At 41.4% G+C, this 21,007-nt stretch overlaps 3 protein-coding genes across 3 annotated transcripts; 2 read left to right on the top strand and 1 right to left on the bottom strand.

The window, feature by feature from the left end:
• Positions 1–8,114: 8,114 nt before the first annotated feature.
• On the bottom strand, positions 8,115–12,214 carry LOC127764605 (NADH dehydrogenase [ubiquinone] 1 alpha subcomplex subunit 9, mitochondrial). Its single transcript, XM_052289502.1, has 12 exons — positions 12,013–12,214; positions 11,803–11,908; positions 11,115–11,179; positions 10,908–10,993; positions 10,723–10,807; positions 10,579–10,649; positions 9,732–9,863; positions 9,494–9,609; positions 9,009–9,132; positions 8,843–8,911; positions 8,632–8,752; positions 8,115–8,553 (listed from the first exon to the last, which is right to left on the bottom strand). Exons 1-12 carry the CDS (start codon positions 12,125–12,127, stop codon positions 8,417–8,419), a joined length of 1,227 nt encoding a protein of 408 aa, XP_052145462.1. The 5' UTR covers positions 12,128–12,214; the 3' UTR covers positions 8,115–8,416.
• Positions 12,215–12,381: 167 nt separating this feature from the next.
• Positions 12,382–14,454, top strand: LOC127761931 (uncharacterized). The gene is made up of 4 exons (XM_052286267.1): positions 12,382–12,628; positions 13,096–13,166; positions 13,270–13,405; positions 14,080–14,454. The coding sequence occupies exons 1-4, from the start codon at positions 12,460–12,462 to the stop codon at positions 14,169–14,171; spliced, it is 468 nt and encodes a 155-aa protein (XP_052142227.1). The 5' UTR covers positions 12,382–12,459; the 3' UTR covers positions 14,172–14,454.
• A 1,972-nt stretch (positions 14,455–16,426) lies between these two features.
• On the top strand, positions 16,427–20,779 carry LOC127763232 (uncharacterized). The gene is made up of 13 exons (XM_052287875.1): positions 16,427–16,743; positions 16,860–17,009; positions 17,119–17,295; positions 17,413–17,556; positions 17,669–17,774; positions 17,901–18,049; positions 18,135–18,260; positions 18,403–18,546; positions 18,666–18,753; positions 19,092–19,465; positions 19,634–19,960; positions 20,092–20,307; positions 20,441–20,779. The coding sequence occupies exons 1-13, from the start codon at positions 16,525–16,527 to the stop codon at positions 20,573–20,575; spliced, it is 2,355 nt and encodes a 784-aa protein (XP_052143835.1). The 5' UTR covers positions 16,427–16,524; the 3' UTR covers positions 20,576–20,779.
• The last annotated feature ends 228 nt before the right edge of the window (positions 20,780–21,007 follow it).

The raw sequence follows: 21,007 nt of genomic DNA, 5'->3' as shown, positions 1-21,007 counted from the left end.
AACTTTATATATAGTTTTCTTGTATATATACATATATAAAATGGCACGTGATCACTAATGTGACTGTACACCATGTAGAAAAAATAGTTAGATGGTTCTCTTGCGCGACTAATGATTCTAAGAAGAGAGCACGAAAAAAATGGTATCTAAAGTTTGGAGTGTACGATGATAACTATGATAAATAAGAGACATTCAAGACATACGTGTGGAAAAGTAGCAATGGTATAGCACACGTAGTTATAAGGTGTATATGACTATATGTCGAACGTGGAAAAAGAGGGTTAGTTTACTACAAATGTGCGGGAAAATGAAATCATGTTGACAGCTTGATGACGTCATGACCTTATAAAAACCGCCAGCCATTTAAAATGTGGTATGGAGCCATTTATTAATATGTAATCTATTCATGTTGTTTTACTACTGATCTATAAATTTACATTCATTGCACGTATAGAGTGACAAATGAGAATATATAAAAAAAATATTTATTGATCGATTATAACGATATGCACATATACGTGCAACACTCTTAGAGCAGGTACAATAGGTTGTTTAAGCGGGTGATAATCTATACACGGTGGCAAAAGTGATGATCTGGAGAAGAAATAAGTGGAGAGAGAGTGAAAGTGGGCGACTAATTTATCGCTTTATCGCCGACGACACAAGGGCTCCAACGCATGCAAAGCAGCTCCGAATGAGCTTCTACTGGCCACACGGTTGTGAGGTGGGGTCCATGTGAAACCATGCAGAAACAGAGGTCTGTTAGCAGCTGAAAAAGTAGATTAAAATATTGAAAAGTAATACATGCAAATTTATGGATAGAAGAGCTAATAGCTCATTACTATGCATGTTATCTTTACTAGTTAATTGTATTGCTGATGTGGATGTTTTTGGAGCCAACCGTAGGCTATACTATTGACCTTGCTCTTATGATCAGTTTTTGTTTGACTCGAACCTTAGGCAATTTCAAACTTAAGTGACACTATAGTATTGACTTATTTGCTTAGTATAGCTAGTTGTTATTCCTTCACAATCCCTCATCACTACCACAAGAAGATGGCACTTCATGATGAACTAACTTCTTAAAATGCATCATTTTTATCCTTTTGTATTCCTACTACTTTATAGTTGAATTATAGCCACACCATAGCTTACCGATCATATGTACCATCTGGATAGCCAAGAGGGAGCATTACTTCCTAAATCCTATCATCGTATGATCTATAATTATTTAATCGATAATCATCTGGTTTAAGGTATAGAATTTTGTAACATATTTCTATAAAGATTAGTATTATACGTGCAAAAAGTATAAAAAGATAAAACTTTCCCCTTTATGAAACATATAGAACAAAATTCATGCATACACCGTATCGTATGTCCTCGTACATGGTGGGTAAGATGTACTTGTTGGAGGCAAGCTAGGAGTAGGTACTGTGTGGCTCCCGTGTAATCGGTTTTGTTTGACGTGAACCTCAGTCCTCGGGCAGTCTCAAACTTAAGTAACACTATGTTTTTGTCACTCGTGTGCCTCACTATGTATAGCTAGTTGAATTCCCTTACATTCCCTCACGCAAGGATGATGCTTCATGGCTAAACTAACTTCTTAAAAAGTTAAAATACACAGCTTGTCATTCTGGATTCCTACAACTTTATAATTGAATTATAGCTGTACCATAATCTTAGCTTACTGATAATATATACCATTTGGATAGCCAAGAGGGAGCATCACTCCGTACCATTGTTTGATCTATAATTATTTAATCGACTATCGCTTGGTTTAAGATACGGCACTTTGTAACATATTTTTTTATAAAGATTAGTATTAAGCGTGCAAAAAGTATAAAAAGATGTAACTTTTCCCCTTTACGAAATACAGAGTACAGAATTCAGAATTCATGTATACACCGTTTGTCCTTGTATGTGGTGGGTAAGCTTACTTGATGGGGACAAGCTAGGAGTAGGTGCTGTGTGTTGTGTGGCTGTAGAAAGAAAGTTCGGAGCCTGGACCCGCGAAGCCACGCAAAAACCCGGATCCGCTAAGATACCTGTAGATTTTATTTTTGCATCCAACGTGGCGCCAACTCATTGGGTAAACCAGATTTAGCAGGTCATAAGGTAGAGGGAGAAAAGAAAAATATAAAACCATTTGCCGTTTTTCTTTTATTTTGTTTTCTAGTGGTACACCCGCTGTTCGTGGGTACGCACCCGCGGTGGGGCCCGCGACACCCCACGGAAAACTGGAAACGCGCGGTCACCGTCACCGCCCCCAACGACCCAGGGCGCCGTTAGGCTTAGATCATAGGCGGGCCCCACCAGGCTTGGATCATTAGGTGGGCCCCACCATGTCGGTGAGCGGTGGGGTAGAATAACACCCGGTGTAGAAGGAAAGAGCAGCAGCGTTTGTGGCTGTGGCATTAAAGAAGTATACTCATAATTGCAAACGATAAGACAGCTATAAATATATTTTAAAAAAATTCGTAACTAGCTATAGGATGGATTTTAAGACACAATATGTGTATGATAAATGAGATCAAGTATTAATCGTGTATTATATATTTGTAGTAACTATTATATAAATCAGCTATTAAATTAAATATAAATGATTTAGAGTTACTAGTTGACTATACTATTAAACTCGCTCTTATCTACGAGGAGCTAGTTTTAATTTGGAATATAGTATTAATTAATGGCAGCTTATGGCCTCGTGATTCCGTGCTGGTACACGGTTTCACAACTCATCCAACTCGTGGATGGCAGCAGAGAAGAGGGAGGGGGCATTTCGGGGAATTCCAGCCTGTGATGCTTGGTCGGTGGCGTATCTGTGAGGTTTCTCCTCCTTTAATTTCATTTATTTCATTCTCTAGTGTGAGATCCCTTTTTTAATTCCTTGTCAAATTAGGCCAACGGCGGATTAGAAAAATGACGAAAATAGCCACACCGTCGATCAGAAGAAGTTGGCCCCCACGACTGGACGTTGGACGGTTGCCTCGTGATCGATCTTAGGTTGTCAAAGACTCAAAGCTAAGCTTACCTACCTTGTGTGCCAACGCTTCCAAGGAAGTGTTACGAGGTCTTTCCAAGGAAGAATTTATCAACGGCGGAGAATGCTTCTATTTTCTCGATTTTTAAATATTTTTTTAAAAAAACACAGTACAAATGCAAGACGCTCACAACACGCGTACACTCACCTCTATAAATATATACACGCACACCCTATCTCTATAAGCATCTCTAAAAAACTGAGCTGGCGTATCTTGAGATTGATGAAGTCACCACGAGATACTGTTGGATTATTTTATCTAAAAATTTAGTGGAAGTATTTAAAAATATAACTCATACCTGAAATATCTTTAATAATCGTACAAATCACATCAAAATGGATATATCATGAAAGGAATGGAATAGCATTATGTTTTAAAAGTAAACAGCTCTACATGTTTAAAGCTGGAGTTAGTAGTAGGCTGTATGATGTTGATGAGTAGAGAATGCGACATAAATTTGCTCGACCGATGTCTCTCATCCAACAACATCGCGTACAAACGAGCACTGTATCCTCTTCATCTCATACGCATATGCAAGCATGTGATGTGAATTAAAAGCGCTCGAATGATGAAACACTGCAACTGCAAAGGGTAGGGAGCAATTTTGCTTGTGAATTTGGATGATGATTTCGTGCCTAACAACGTGGAGACAAGTAACCGCCATTCACGGGAGCCCCTTTTTTTAGCTCAACAATGAGTGTACTCAGATGTAATGCTGCAGCACCTACCTCGCCAAATTATCCTGTAGCACTACTTGGAGCAAGTTTAATACCATCCATAGTTAAATTAATAGCCAATTTATACAATAATTAACTATAAATATATACTATATCATTAATAATTAGCCCCACATGTCATACATACGTAATATTTTGGAGTTCGTGTTATAGTTGGCTACAGATACGTAACTCATTTGTCTTCTCTCTTCACTTTTATCTTCTCCGTATATGCTTATAACCGATTTATAGTATATTAGTTTACCTGCTCTTGGTGGGGATCAATCGAACTCTATGCGTCTGCTATTTTTTTATTATTATTTCAAGCATAAAAGTGAGCAGAATTTTATGGCCGGATCAATTGATTACCTCCTAGGTTGGACATGGAGATCATTATCTAAGAAAAAGTTGGGCATGGAAATTATCAAGCGCGTTAACTTTTTTTTTCTAAATCATTTATTTAGGTACTATTTAGATAAGGGACTAAACTGTCACATCGGATATTTAGATATTAATTAAAAATATTAAACGTATACTAATGATAAACCTATTTCATAACCCTGAACTTATTCGCGAGATGAATCTATTAAGCCTAATCAATCCACGATTAGCCTATGTGATGCTACAGTAAATATGTGCTAGTTATGGATTAATTAGGCTTAAAAATTTTGTCTTGTGAATTACCTCTCATTTATACAATTAGTTTTATTATTAGTCTATATTTAATGCCTCTAATTAGTGTCGGACTAAAATTTAGTCCCTAGATCCAAACACTACCTTAATAATTAAAGTTACAAAAAATTATAGCAATGTTTTTAACATAGAACAAAATATAGCATCAACATACATTCAATGCTATATTTAGTTAAACTATTTAATATTATAGATGTTGCTACATTTTTCTATAAGTATGGTTAAATATAAGAAAGTTTGAATTAAAAAAAGTTAAATAGTATTATAGCATGAAATGGAGGGAGTATTACCAATTGTTTTTTAAGTACATGATGTTGTTTATTATTAAACATAGTGTTTGATTATTGGTTTTATTAAAAAAAACAGTGCAAACGTAAAAATAAATAATAAAGTATGCTTAAAATACATTTACTGATAAAAAAGAATAACATAAATAAATACTATTGACGTAGATTTTGAAATAAGATGAATGCTGAAAAATCAACAACATCATATATTTACTATTAGAGAAATTAATTATCAGGCCAAGGATATTTAAGCAGTACTACGGCCTGCAATCACCTTATTGACATTAACCGAGCACACATGGTTCGGAGTTCGGTTTGATTGACATTAACCGTCTTACCGTCTTGTACGATCTGGTAGTAGGACACTAGAGTCACCTTCAGTAAAAACAAGGTAGCTGCAATCCTTCTTTCGTAGCCAGTACAGAAAATTAATCCCTTGTACGTACAGTAATCTCCAGCGACTGGTACAGCTCCAAATTAAATATACTGAACAGTGAAATCTGTAAATGGACAGCAATACTACTGTATAATGTATCCAATCGTTTTGTACATTTCCAATGGGTGAACCCAAACTGATTGCATATATAGGGTAGGATCGCAGAAAGCCATCACTGATCCTTTGCATTAGGAAGCTACAAACGCAAGTAAATTGCAGTGGTCAAAAGTTAGAGCTCAAAAGTAGGTGCACTATATACTTTAACTATCTGCTTTCTTTCTGCTTATCTTGCTCCACAAAGGAGAGAACTGCACTTTATTCAATACTTAGATTATATATGATATGAAAGTATTTCTTTTGATGAATCTTAAAAACATAAAATTTATAATGTTAAAATATATGAATTTCTTGTAGAAATTGATGGCTAAAATATGTTTGACTTATTGCAAAGATATAAAGAAATACCAGTAATTTAAAATGAACGGTGTTAGTCCTACTCGTAAAGAAGGCGCACTTGTGTCAATTAAAAAGTTGGCAAGAGGTACAACAGCATCAGAATCAGAATGCAGAGAAAACAAATATGGAAGCGAGCAAGCAAGAGAAGTAAACGCGTTGGGAGAAGGAAAGAGTCAAAACCTCCAATCAATGGCTTGTCTGATCATCTTTTCTTAACCTGAAAGATCTACCTGGGAGGCAAAAATGAAAAAAAAAAAAGGGAAAAGAAAACAATCGCCACACGAACACATCAGACCAAAAATTAGGGCATCAAAGCATGCGGCTGCCTTTTGTCTAACTCCCAAGGCACACAATAACAATGATAGATGTAGCTCTACAGTCTCTCTCTTCCTGCCTTGATCTGCAGTTTGTCTTAAGCCGGCTGGTATCAGCACACTACAGTACTCCCTCATCATTAGAAGTGGAAATAATCTCGATCGTTAATATTTAGGAGTTCTAAACAGTTGAGGTTATTAATTAGTACTACCTCGGTATCAAAATATAAGAATTTGGATGGTATCTAGTTTCAAAGGACTGAGAAAAATGTCGGATAGAGATAGTAGTTAAGATGATAGTAAAAATAAATATGATCCATTGAAAGAAGATAGGTCTAGATTGAACTCTACTAGGAGTGGAGACTATATACCAGTTTTTTTTATTACTCCTGTTACGACTTACGAGTAACATGTGTGTAGGCGCAAGTAAATTAATAACATGTTTGTAATCACTTTTCTTAATTTAGTGTGTCATGTTTTGAAAGGGGCACCGTAAAAAAAATCCCTACAAATTATAGACATACATATTTTGATCATAAACTTTCTCAGATTTTGCAAGTAATAGTTCTCAGCGGAGTACATCCTCTGAAAATTGCAAATCTTTCTACTTTATGACTTATGAAGATGATTTCTGAGATTTCATTGATACTAGTTTAACAGTGTCCAGGATGCCATTCTTGTCTAGCATTCATAGGATAGCTGGATAGCACACCCTATGTGTCATCAAAACTAGCAGCTGTCTGTTAGTGCATCTGCTTTTATGCAAACCAGCCACTCATTTTCCATTCATTCACTCCATTTAATTAGGGCCTTATTTAGTTCTAAACTTTTTTTTTCGAACTTTCAACTTTTTCATCACATCAAAATTTTCCTACACATAAACTTCTAACTTTTCATCACATCGTTTCAATTTCAACCAAACTTCTAATTTTGGTGTGAACTAAACACACCCTAGAGCAAGCTAGTCAACTAATTCCAATCACATCTCTCTCATTTGCCCATTTTCCCCCTTGTTTGTGCTCGAGTTGAAACGTTAATCTCTCCGAGTACCAACCAAGTTGATACTATATGATTTTTTTTTTGAGAGAGAACATGAGTTGTTAGTGCTGTTGCTGTAGGAGCGCGGCGTATGAATACGATACGGTCATTTATATACCTGTTTCAGTTGTACTGACTCTCGTTGGTACCTATATATAAATGGCTGCCATGAGGCGATCAAATAAACAATTTTCATATGAAAATTTATCAGTTGTACCAAAAAGCCAAATGATTTATAATATGAAATGGTGGGAGCATACAAATTAATTTCTCTCTTATAATTAGCCGGAGTGATTATGACAGATGAAACGTGCGTGCATGCATGGCATGCAGCACGACGGCCTCTTGCATCTCGGTGGTACTTGAGCTCGTTGGTTGATGCATCAAGTCGTCCGAAATTCCAAGCAGCAATATATGCGTCGGTCCGTCCGTCCAGGGCTGCACATCTGGCCATCTGGGTGTCCATATATATGCATCATGCATGCAATGCAAGCTCAGCCAGCGGCTTAATCGGCGGGCCAAAAGGGCGACGTCGTCACGCGTCCCCGTCATTGATCGAATTCAGATTGATCAAAATCACCCCTCTGGAATTAAACCCCACAAGTTCGAATTCAGTACGACTGGTAGTCTGGTAGAGGTAGTAGTTGTGAATTGAGTGATGTGGCAAAGCGGTAGCTGCATGCACGCGTGGTTGATTGCTTGATTACCGGTAATGCCGTTGTAATCGAGTTGCTGGTCCATGCATTTGCTTTGCTTGGCTCGCTCGTCCTCGGCTGTCAGCTCAGCTGGTGGCTGGCACATCCATTTCTCATGACAGTGCCAGTGAACACAGTAATCAATCTCTCCCTTTTGTTTTCTTCTGGGAATTTAGAAGACCAATCAATCAATCGATCTGATCAGTGTACAAGCGTTTTGGGCCAGGAGTAGCAGAATTGTGGAGGCCTAACAGCCAGGAAGCAGAGAGAGGTGTTTGCAGCTTTGATGGGCTGTGTGGCCTATGGACTGGGCATCACAAGCAAAATGGTATACAGTGAATTTGTACATGTGCTAATCAACTACTCCTACAACATAGTAACCTAATACTAAATTAGACACTAAACAAATTATTATCACATTATCACACCGTAGCATCATTGCAAGCAATGCAAACCAGCGAGCATATATGTATAGGGTAAAGAAAGAAACATATCTTTGTTATTGTGTCATAGGACTGCAACGATTCGCCTCACTTGCATTTGCAACTCAAAAAATTGACAAAGATTTTGTGCGTCTTATTGGTGAAAAACATGAGCAGGAACCAACATATGCATCGAATATGGTCCTGCTCGCTGTAGGGCGGCTGGCAGCAGCAGCAGCAGATAGTAAGAAAACAAACACAACAACGTTTCTGCAACTAAAAGATTAATTCTACAGTGTCTTCAGGAGTGGAAGACTACAGCTCAGAACTTCGTATCTTCTCACTGACAGTAGAACCAAAAGCTGGACCGCCCTTCCGGTAGCACACAAGAAACTCAACCGGGTAACCCTTCAATTTGTGAGGCACGATTCCGAGGTCCGAAAAGGTGAGAGCTGTATTATGTCCCCAGAAACAAATGTGAGCTTGTGCAAACAATAGGTTACAGATCAATCATAAGATATCATGCTTACCATTATCAGACACTAGGGTGTCTACAGAAAATGCATTAATCTGATCTTTGTTGAAAATTGATGGGGTTGGCAACGGAAAGGGCACTTTGTTTAGCAGCATTTCCCTTGGAGATGCGATAGCCTGCACAACCCGAAGCATAACTGTTAAAAGACGAGACAATCCAATACTCAGGTTGCCTTGACCAACACAAGATATTATTTAAGTTCATACCCTTGCAATAGGAAGAGGAACATCGATGTACCGTGGCCATTCACGTATTGTCTCATACATCAGCTCAGCCTGTAACATCCAGAACATTTTTATATAAAAAAACTCGACCAACCAACTTGAAGATTCGTTCATTGCTGCATAACAAAATGTTGTGCATGATAATTACCAGCTCATGAACAGTATAAATCTCTGGTCCACCAAGTTCGTAGGTCTTTCCCATGCTGGTGCCGTCATCCTTGAGGGAGTTGACAATAGCAGCAGCAACATCCACAACATAAACAGGCTGAATCCTGCAAAAACCAAAAGGTTGCATTCATGTTATCTCACCTGCTGTGGAAGTTTATGTAGGTCCCCATCGGTTGCCTACGACTGATTATAAGCCGTAACGGCTTATTATTACTGATAATAAGTAATTTATGAGTAATACTTTTACATGTGTCTTTAGCGACTTAAAAGCTAATGATGAAAAAGAAACTACGTTGAATTAGCATCAAAATCAACTTCAAAATCAAGTTTTAAAATTCAAATTTTGGCAATGGCTTATAAGCCATAGGGCAAATGATGAGGCCCGTATTCTCTGATCAATTAATGTTCTAGACTAAATTTTAAGTCAAGGCATTACAACAGCAGCCAACAGGAAAGTTCAATTACTTTGTAGACCCAGAATCAACAAGAGGGAGGAAACCCCAATTTTTGGCAAACTGTGCCCATCTGTTCAAAATCCGATCTTCTGTGCCAATCATAGTTGCAGGCCTCATAATTGTAGCCTGTTGATCCATGCAAACAAAATTTTGGTTAAAGTAACTGCCAACATAAATGGGACATGTTTGCTTCTAACTTTCGGTAATGTAGAAACAGGAGTTCAGTATTGCCTAATGTAGATGATCACCTCAGGAAATTCTTTCAACACAGATTCCTCCCCAGCAGCCTTGGCCCTCAGCATTCTAGAAGGAGAAGAGGCCGATGCTCCTAGGGAAGAAACCTGGATAAATCTCATGATACCCCCATGCTCCTTTGAAATCTGTGCATAGTCCATAACACAGTTAATAGCCAGCCACAAAAGAAGTCTTGATGGGAATTATATTATCATGATGCAGCAAAAAGAAAGTTACAAATGATAGTGAATTTTTTCCCCTTTGTACAGGTATCCAATTGAATGAAATTATAGAGCATGGTTATTACCCAGGACAGCACAAATTAGAGGAAATAGAATAGTAATTCCACATTGAAGGCAGTAACTGTGATGCTGAATTAAAAGACTAACAGCTCAGTAGAAAAAGATACTTTTCATGCAAAATGTAAAAGTAAGATATTTCCATTTCCAGATCTAGGAGCTAAGTAACACTGGCTTCTGAAACAAGAAAAAGAAGGATTAATGTTAACCAAAAGGACAGCTAGACGGATTATATACCGATGGCAGAGCAGTGTGCTTAAATATATTGTGCTTTGTATTGTGTCAGATGAAACCTAGCCAAGGTCACCTAAGCAGGCAAAAGTTTGAAATCTAATCACAACCATGGATTATGTGACCCTCTGAAGTTATAGCTGGTGAAATAAACCAGCCAAATGGTTGCTTGTCAATGCTGCTGCAATCTTGGGATGAGCACAAGCAAGCCAGTGCACTGAGAAATCAAGCTGGTTGCTACTTTGAATTTCATTCAATCCTAATTCTCAAAGATTGTATTAGGAATTATCTATATAGTTGGAAGAAAAGCGGATGTGCGCACAATGCATACCATTGCAAGTTGTTCAGCCATATGATGATTTACTTCGTCAAATCCATAGTTTCTTGTTTCATACTCACGTCCTGTTGAAATTGAGTTGACATAGTCAGGAAGGGATTTGACTCTGAATACGATGCTGTACCAAGTTAGACATACCTATTAGGTTAATGACCACATTGGATTTGGCCATGACAGCCTTAATTGAATCCACATCTCTTGGATTGTATTTCATAGGAACAATCTGCCAAGAGAAAAAAGTAGAATACATAAAAGGGAAAAAAAAGGAAAAATGAGTTAATGACTTCACTACTTGTAATTTGTGAACTACAAAAATACAGTACCTGACCCAGGTCACCCATCAACTTCAGGTGTCGGTGACAATCCTCAGAACCTCTGAATGGTACAAGCACTTGAGACCCCATCTTTGCTGAATAGAAATAAATAATTGAGTTACCATACTATTTCACTTTGTTTTTATGGTAATATAACTCAGTAAGATATTATTCATTACAATGTAGTAATATAGGTCTAAAGCCTTATCATCTCACCAAGTTGTTGGACAAGGTAGCGGCCAAGAAATCCAGTAGCTCCAAACACCGTAGCTATGATTCCACTGTCACGAAATTTCTTGTTATAAATTCAAAGGAAAATTTGCAGGTTAAGAGTATCATTAACCTAATTTGATCGTCATTGCTCCCAAGATGCAACAAACACCAGCAAATGTGCAAGTAACACTCTTTAAGATAAATATTAGTACCACAATTCGTACACTCAACACCCTATGCAAATGGCAAATGAATTTTCTCAAACCTAGCAAAAAAATGTGGGAAGTAGGATCAAATACATTTGGTAGAACAACATCACATATCTGTCAACCAGAGCTCCAATTCAGCTCATAATAACTAAAATCGACTCTCTGTTTTTTCAGGGCACAGAATTTCCAAGGCCTAGCTGTGTTACAGGTAACTCCAAATTCCACGAGATGCACAAGTATACAAGAACAGGTCCATCGCAAATGCAACCATACGAACTGCACGAATCTGACGATCTAAGCATCAGGAAGACCATTCTAAGGAACACATATCTGCTATGACAGTACGGATGGATCAGAACATTATCACAACCTAATGAACCTAAACCAAATCATTGGGAAGGCCAAACCTAGACGCAGACTCGTGACAACGGGAATGCCCGATAGAATCAATCGGAGGAACGGAACCAGCCTGAGCTCCTCACCTCACAGACGACCTCCCTCCGGTTCCCTTGCGGACGAGATGCCCCGTCCCCTTGACCGCCGGCGCCCTCGCGGACATGTACCTCGCGCCATCCGCTCCACCCAATCCTGCATCGAAAACCCAAACCACCTCTAAGATCTACCCTCGGGGGGCACCCGCGGGCGATGTTCAGGGCTGGTCCCGGACGCCCGGAAGGGCGCCTCCTCCATACCTTGGGGTGCGAGCGCCGGCTGGGAGGCGGATCTGAAGGCGGAGATCGCCGCCGCGGTGGTGGGGGAGATGTTGCCGTCGAGGAGGTGACGCCTCCACGCCGCCGCCGCCTGCATCGTCGCCGTCGGTGGTGGTCGGAGCTCGCGGTGGAGGAAGGCCGGAGACGAGGAAGGCCAAGTGGTGGTGACTGGTGAGAGAAACGAGGTAGGGTTGGAATCTAGGTGTTAGTGGAGGCCCAATTAGTTGCGAGGTAGTTGGGCCCAATTCTTTATGGGCTTATTAATGGGCCTATTCTTTATGGGCTAATTAATGGGCCGTAGGCCCATTTACCATTCTACGTGAGGAAGTGAGTTGTGTTGGTTGGTGGACGCGTCCGCTTTTCTCTTCCTCGTCTTCTTCTCCGGCGAGCTCGACGGGCCGCGCCGCCGCATCGGCCGCAGTCGACGGAATGGACGGGCAGGGGGCTTGGAGGGGTGGGGCTTCTGCTTCCTCCAGGATCTCGTACAAGAACGCCACCGTCGCGGTGTGCGCAATCAACCTCCTCGCGTGCGCTCTCCTCTTCCGCAACTACTACTCGTCCTGGCCGCGCATCGCCGGCGACCACCAGTTCGATTCTGGTACGAACTCATTGTACTCTTGTTCATTTCACTCTCATTGAACAATCTATCTCTCGTTAGATGATTTGGGCCTAGAAATTTGTTCGATTTGGTACCCAAATGATAGTACGATAAACTGGTTAGTGAATTGGATCTAGACTGACTAGCAAAGTTCAGGTCTTTTCTTCTGATTATGGACAAGGGCTTCTGCTAACACCACGCCACAGGAAATGCAGGGAATTTCTTTACGAATCCGAGCAGCTGACAAAAATCACTCTTTTTTTTTCCAATCGAAATACCTCATGAGCTCTGAGCATATGGGGAAACCCCAAATGTAGAGAACAGCACTATAAGCTGCGCTCAAAACCTATAGAATGGGATCAACCATTCTTCGTTTAGTACAAATTCTAGTTTTTCCTTTATATCATGTGAGATCAGTCCTGTTATATACTCAATTCAGTGAAAGATCCCGTGCTACAATTCCGCAGCTCAGCTACGGTTTATATGGGAGTCGGAAGAGTTACGTCGTGCTATGGAGCCTGTGGATTTGATCAGGAGAGTAAGTCACTGTATATTGTATATTGTGTTTCTCGTGGTTTGGTTGAAAGAGAATTCATTGGGATGCTAATCAAAGTTAGAACTTCGCTATTTCTGCTACATAGGTGAAGGAAATCGAACAAGAAGCTTATGGTGAGCATGGCATGATGACACAAGAAGATGCCAAGCAGACAGCTGCTGTTGATGCATCAAAAAGGCTGCAAGATTTAAGGGCAGGGAATGATGGTAGCAGCCAAAAAGGTTCGTAAATTCATTCTTGGTTTCTTACCACTCCTCATATTTTGGGGCTGCATTGTTCTTTCAGTTTATCTTCTGTACTATGTCTGTTCGGATCCAAGGAGCATATGATGTGAACAAAATGAAGTTAGATGCTTGCAAACATGGTTGTGAGTCTTGTGACAGTTACATCTTTGTAGTACTACCATCATATTGCTGTCAATATGTGGCCCTTTAGTTGTGGCTTGTGCTGCGAGTATTTGACAGTATATATTTCATGGAAAGAAAAAAAAGACCAGTTGCACAGTTAAACCGAACAGTTCAATAATACAGTTGGATGGGCTATAGATCAGAGAGCTTCAGGACAGGGCTGAAAAGAAAAGCTGAAAGAATGAAACAACTGCTTGCAATACCAAGCTATTGTGATTTCACCACCATTCCATTCTATCCTGCCAGTTGATGCAAAGACACAAAATGATCATAGCAAATCATATCCTGAAGTCTTCAGGTGTACATATATATACATATGCTAGCAATTGGTAATATACCATTATGCAATAGCAGTGTGATTTGGTCTGTACACAACGGTTTATTTTGCATGCTTGCTGGAGCAGCGTTTTGCTCTTCTACCTCCCTCGGTAATATGTAGAAGCTGATGCTTATTTTTTTCTTTTACCATTTTGTGTAAACATCTGCAGCTCTTGAGGAATGGCGCAAACGGAAGATGGAGCGTGCGAGGCAGCGGGCGATTGAAAAGAACGGGACCTCATCAGCTGCGAAAACGCGATGAATTGGGAGGTAGCTATTGCTGCACATCACCTTTGGGGGTGTCCTGGAGCTGCTGCTGTACGTGGGGTGGTCTCCTGGTGTCTGTAAAATTTCTTGTACATCGTGTTGTTGTTGTTGTCTAGATCCATTTTTTATTCTTCTGTTTCTCTAGTAAAAGACCAACTGGGTAGAAAAAAAAATTAAAGCTCATCTTTTTCGACCACTCTTTCTTGTTTTCGTGCTTACTATTGTGACTTGTGATATCTGTCCGTTGAACCATTTGCGGTAAAGAATTGCACTCCCATTGTTTACCTCAAGCTTATAAGCTAAAAGCTAAAATTTAAATATGAAAACTTAAATTTAGAGTTAATTTTAATGGTTTTTTTATTATAATTTACATTATTATTAAGAACACATATAAAAATTATATTTGTAAATTATCAAATTTTTAAGTTGCTAGTAATAAGCCGTTACTCCACATCTTACCATCAGAATAAGCGTGAAAAGATGATTGCATTGCGCACTACTCTCTCCGTCCCATAAAAAATCAACCTTCTACAGGATATGACATATCATAGTTTATGAAATCGGATATATCTGTCTAGATTCATAATACTGTAATGTATCACATTTGTCGGTGATATGGGCCCGGGGTATCAGGTTTAGAGGGAGGAGGCTGCCCCCCCCAACCGATGCCACGTGGCCCTCCCCCGAGGGGAGTCAGCCCCCCCCCCCCCCCCGAGGGGAGTCAAGCCTGAGGTAGGACAGCGGCCACTCCTGCCCAGAGACTGGATGGAGGAGGCTGCCCTCTAATGCCACGTGGCCCTCCCCCGAGGGGGGTCGGGCCCGAGGTAGGGCAGCGGCCACTCCCTGGCCAAGACTAGAGGGAGAAGGCTGCCCCAGGCGCCACGTGGCCCTCCCCCGAGGGAGGATCGGGCCCAAGGTCGGGCGGCGGCCGCCCCCTCCTGTGACTAGCGGTCGGGCTCCCCCGATCCCCTCTCTAGGTCACCGCGTACGGTGGGTTAGGTGTCCGCCTACAGGTGCCCACCTACCCGCATTTATGGCGACCGAGCGGTCGCGCCGCGTGCAGTATACTCAACCGGTCTATGACCGGTCGAATGACCGATGGGACTGGGTAGCGAGCCTGTGTGCTGCTTGCGTGTCAGGCGGCAAGATTTGACAGGCCCCATTATCAAGACGACGTGTGCTTGGCTTCCCAAGTCAAGAGACAAGACATGCATTTAATGCAAAGATTATAATACTTCTTCACCGGAGCTAGGTTAGGTTGTTGGGCCCATGTGGTAATCCCTTGAGGTATAAAAGGAGGTCCAGGCCTAGTGGTGGGGGGGGGGGGGACTTCCGAGCGAACTGGCGCTTGGGTCTTGTAACTCCAAGTACTTGTGTTATACATTCAATCAATCATGCACAGGAGTAGGGTATTACGCTTCTCAGCGGCCCGAACCTATATAAACCTCTTTTGTCTCATCGTCTTGGAGGGGCCTAACCCCCTCAAGATCACACAGCTCAACTCACCAAGCCCTCGAATCTCACCCGCTGCCCCCGTTCGAACTCACAAAGGGGGGCCTCACGGTTCCCTGGTGGAGGAGTTCACTCTCCGACAATATTCTATGCTAAATTCATTTTTTATGGGATGGGACGGAGACAGGAATCACTAATCACTAGAGCTGTGCTAGCATTATTGGGTGCATTGGCATTTTACCTGAGCTGGTGGGAATCTGGGTGGTCGAATCCAAAGCGGACACATCGCGCTTCGTCCTCTCCTCACCGGTTTTGGTGGGGGTGGCCGCTCTCGCGCCGCCCATGCGTCCGCGCCTCCCGCGCACACGAACCTCGTGTGCCCGCGGTGACGCCACGTGGCCGCGCGCCAGCCAGCCATCTCACTCCACACTCCAGTCCAACTCCGGCTCCGGCGCCTCCCGCGTCGAGGCGTATACTCTTCCACCACCACCCGCACCCGCCACTCCCAGGCCAAGTAAATTTATTTCTTCTTCTTCTTCCTTTTAGATAAAAGAGAAAAGAGAAAAGCAGCGGATTATAGATCTAGAGCCAGTTGCATCACGGACTTAAGACATAATATATATATATATATATATGATAGGTAAGACCATATATTATTAATAGTATAGTAAGGAGCTATTATATAAATTAGTTATTAGATTGGCTATAGATAAATTAAAGCTAGTAGTGAGCTCTACTATTAAACGCTCTTATTTTCCCACAACGTTTACTGCTACAACTAGAGCACTGCACTGCACGGGAAGATTATTGCGCGGCAAATTCATCCTCCTCCTCCTCCTCCGCCTCGGGGTCTTCGCCGAAGAAGCTAAGCTTCTTCCTTCTTCTTCTTCTTGCCCATGGAGGCCGCGGCGGCGGCGGCGTCGGCGGCGCCGCACCTGCTGCACTGCGGTGGCTTCGGCCGTCTGCCTGGTCTCGCGGCGTCGCTGCCGGGCCGTCGGCGCCGGCGCCCATCCCGCCGCGTCCTCGCCGTCGCCACGGAGCCCAAGCCCTCCGCCTCCGCCCCGGCGCCTCGCTCCAGGTCGAGGACGAGGACCCCTAATGACATCTCCTCCACCGTAAGACCGATCGCCTCTCTGCTCAATCAGTTAGATCTTCCGTGTTCTTACACCTGTTTCGTCTCGCTGAGATTGTGGAGATTGTGTTGGTGTGGTTTGTGTGTTTGCGATTGAAGCGGTTCGGGGAGATGTCCAAGGAGATCCAGCGAGTGCGGAAACAGATGGAGGAGGACGAGCAGCTCGCCACGCTCATGCGCGGCCTCCGCGGCCAGAACCTCCGCGACTCCCAATTCGCGGACGACAACGTCCGCCTCCGCCTCGTCGAGGTCCGCCCCACCAACCACACAATTCAATCATCACGTTAATTAACAGTTTATTTCAACTAAGGTCTAATAGAAGAACAAAATTTTCATTTCCCCCTTTTCTTGGCTCTAGGTTTCATCCATGAACAACAATGAGGCGCTGCCTCTCGTGTACAGTCCTGAGATCATCTCTGCATACTGGGGGAAGCGCCCGAGGGCCGTCGCCACACGGATCGTGCAATTGCTGTCTGTTGCTGGTGGTTTCATCTCTCATCTCATATCAGACCTCATAAACAACAAGCTCAAGGAGGTACCAATTATTGATTTACTATATCCACCTTGTTGTTTTCATCTTGAATCGTCTAAATCCAATTGCTAACTGATAAAGAACATTTCCTTTTGGGGGTGGATCAATGCTTATCAATAGAATGAAGTAGCGCGTGCGATTGAGCTGAGGGAAATTGTGACATCTTTGGGTCCTGCTTATATTAAGCTTGGCCAAGCACTAAGTATTCGACCAGATATTCTGTCCCCTGCAGCAATGACTGAATTGCAGAAACTTTGTGATAAGGTAAATATTTCTGTGTTTGTCTTACTGTGTTCTCCCCTTGCTATCTCACAAAGCATAGAAATGCCAGGAGAGCTATAAATTTGCTAACTGGTTGATCTACCGCTATGTGAAGGTTCCTTCGTTCTCCGATGATCTTGCAATGACTCTTCTTGAAGAAGAGCTTGGGCGGCCGTGGCACGAAATATACTCTGAATTATCTCCTTCCCCAATTGCTGCCGGTACTTGTACTAAATATTGCCCGCGTGCTGCACTTACCATTTATGATTAAACCATTATCAGATGAAATTATATTGCATCAAATTATACTCACTGTTCTTGGACTATGCTTATGAATTATCTTGCAGCATCTCTGGGGCAGGTTTACAAGGGCCGCTTGAAAGAAACCGGAGAACTTGTAGCTGTGAAAGTACAGAGGCCGTTTGTACTTGAAACTGTCACAATTGATTTATTCATCATTAGAAACTTGGGCCTGGTACTAAGGAGATTTCCGCAGGTAAATATTTTCTTCTACTTGGTCAAAACTGATGCCCAGACTATATTTGAAAGCTCACCATTGAACCATAACTGAATACTGTTAGGTCTCCATTGATGTTGTTGGTCTAGTAGATGAGTGGGCTGCTCGATTTTTCGAAGAACTTGATTATGTGAATGAAGGAGAAAATGGCAATCGCTTTGCTGAAATGATGAAAAAGGATCTTCCGCAGGTAATTATTCTAGTGTCCATATCGAGTGATAAATCTGTTTACTGTTGGAGTTATCTGTTTTGTCTTAATTCCATGTTATTACAACACATACATGCTTGTTTTACTGTCAAGCTACTTATGATTTTATCTAACAATCTTCCAGGTCGTTGTACCAAAGACATACCAGAAATACACATCTAGAAAAGTTCTTACTACACAATGGATAGATGGGGAGAAGCTGTCACAAAGTACAGAGGATGATGTTGGGTCATTGGTCAGTGTAGGAGTCATATGCTACCTAAAACAGGTTAGCTCATTTTGTTTAATCATTGGTCAATGTAGCATATGCTTGTTGAATGGAAGTACCTTTATTTGCGCAAGACATCACTTCAATTTTCTTGGGCTCGTTTTATGTTTCTCTGGCAGTTGCTTGATACTGGATTTTTCCATGCTGATCCACATCCTGGCAATATGATTAGGACACCAGATGGAAAACTAGCTATTCTTGATTTTGGTGAGTCAACATTATGGATAATACTTCTCACACACAGCTCTGTTATTTTTCTTTGGTTCTCATATAAAAGACAAAAGTTATACTAGTTAGTTTGCATGCGAGTCCATAAAAAAGGAAAGGCTGAGCGGAGTCAGTAAACCATGGTCCATTATTATTTAGTTAAATATCTATTCAGTGGTAATGTCAGCATTACGTGGAAATACTCTTCTTCAATTTGGAGGGAAAAAGGACTAAGAATACACTTGTTTTGTACTGTCCTTTGGGTCGACCTATTTTTTCTTCGTTTTGTTTCCATCTCCTTTGATGCTGATGAAAGAAATATATCCTCCTTTTTGTAGGGCTTGTAACTAAATTGACAGATGACCAAAAGTACGGAATGATTGAAGCAATAGCCCACCTCATTCATCGTGATTATGATGCGATAGTCAAGGACTTTGTGAAGCTTGGTTTCATCCCTGAGGGAGTTAACTTGGACCCAATCTTGCCTGTATTGGCCAAAGTTTTTGATCAAGCACTTGAAGGAGGTGGCGCAAAGAATATAAACTTTCAAGAGTTAGCAGCAGATCTAGCACAGATAACATTTGATTACCCATTCAGGATACCTCCGTACTTTGCTTTGATTATCAGAGCCATTGGAGTATTGGAGGGTATAGCTTTGGTGGGTGACCCTGAATTTGCCATTGTGGATGAAGCATACCCATATATTGCGCAGGTTAGAATTTGATTCAACTCCATGCTGCATTTCTTAGAATAACACAACTATAAAGGCAAGCAGATAATACTAGGATTTGCATATTCCTTCTTTCTTTGGTCTGTTGGGATCGAAGGTTGATTTTGATGTTATTGTATTATTGATTCTGATTTTTTTCGACGATCGCAGAGACTACTAACAGACGAGTCACCTCGTCTAAGGAGCGCCTTGCGATACACAATATATGGCAAAACAGGTGTATTCGACGCAGAAAGATTCATTGATGTCATGCAAGCTTTCGAGAATTTTATTCGTGCAGCAAAGAGTGGTGGTGGGGAGAACTTGAAAGGCAGCATGGCTGAGCTGGCTGAGATAGGAACTCTACCAAGCACAAGTTTAGTTCCTGCATTTCCAATGGCCATATCACAGCCTGAGCAACCAGTCAAAGCTCGGGCTGCTCTTTCTTTTCTACTCTCTGAGAGGGGCGACTTTTTTAGGGAGTTCATTCTTGATGAGGTGAGCTCTCATGTTGCAGCATTTTTGTATTTTGTTTAAACCAAACAACAGTAATTTGCATGTTGCAGGGAATGTTGTTTAAGATAATCCAGTGCCTTCCATATTGAGACCTCTTGTTCTCTGCATTGCAGATTGTCAAAGCCATAGATGCAGTTTCAAGGGAGCAACTGATACAAATTGCTGCATCTTTTGGGCTAGGAAATGCTACCCCAGTTTTCAGCATGGTTCCTGTCAGAGCTAGAGCACTGCTTCCTACAATCACAGAGGAAGACAGGGTCATCTTGAACAATGTTGAGAAGGTTGTGAAGTTTTTGACAGCTGGGAACAATCCAACAACAATTGATGGGGTATGTATACTGAATGAAACACTCCGCAAATCGAACATCTAAAGATTACTGATTTTTTTGTCTTACTGAATGAAACACTCCACAAATCGAACATCTAAAGATTACTGATTTTTTGTCTTTGGGTTGATGCCAGGATGTAAATGTTGCGTATCTTGTACAAGAGCTTCTACCTGTGTTGCCGAGCATTTCGTCGAAGATCCTACCAGAGGTCATGAGCCGGTTGTCATCGCGAGTATTTGCACGGTTGATCCGGGAGGCATTTTTGTGAAGTGATTTTTCTTACTTCCGACGGGAGATTGCAAACAGTTATTTCTCCCTTTTTTGCAAACAATACATCACAAATGATGATAGAACTCATAGAAGATTGTACAGCTAAACGTTGTATAGAAATTATACACATATACGCAGATTTAACCAATTTTTAACTAGCAATTTTCCTGTGTTAATGGAGACTACAGAGCCTGCAGTTTCATTGTGCGTACATGGATCAAGTTGCTAATTTAACCCTTTTTTTGTTAGCGTTTTCGTCAGAACGGAGTATCACCTGTATATGCAAATTAACCAATTGTTATATAGCAATTCTATGACTTTGCTGATGAAAACTCTTGATTACTTAAAAACGATTAAGCGCATTCTCCCAAGCCCTTCGAAGGCTCGAACCAATACTTTCTAACAATCATCTCAAAGAAAAGGAGGAAGA

This window comes from Oryza glaberrima, chromosome 2 (genome assembly GCF_000147395.1).
Source record: "Oryza glaberrima chromosome 2, OglaRS2, whole genome shotgun sequence".
Classification (NCBI taxonomy): Eukaryota; Viridiplantae; Streptophyta; class Magnoliopsida; order Poales; family Poaceae; genus Oryza; species Oryza glaberrima.
This window is presented reverse-complemented; position numbering and strand designations above follow the sequence as displayed.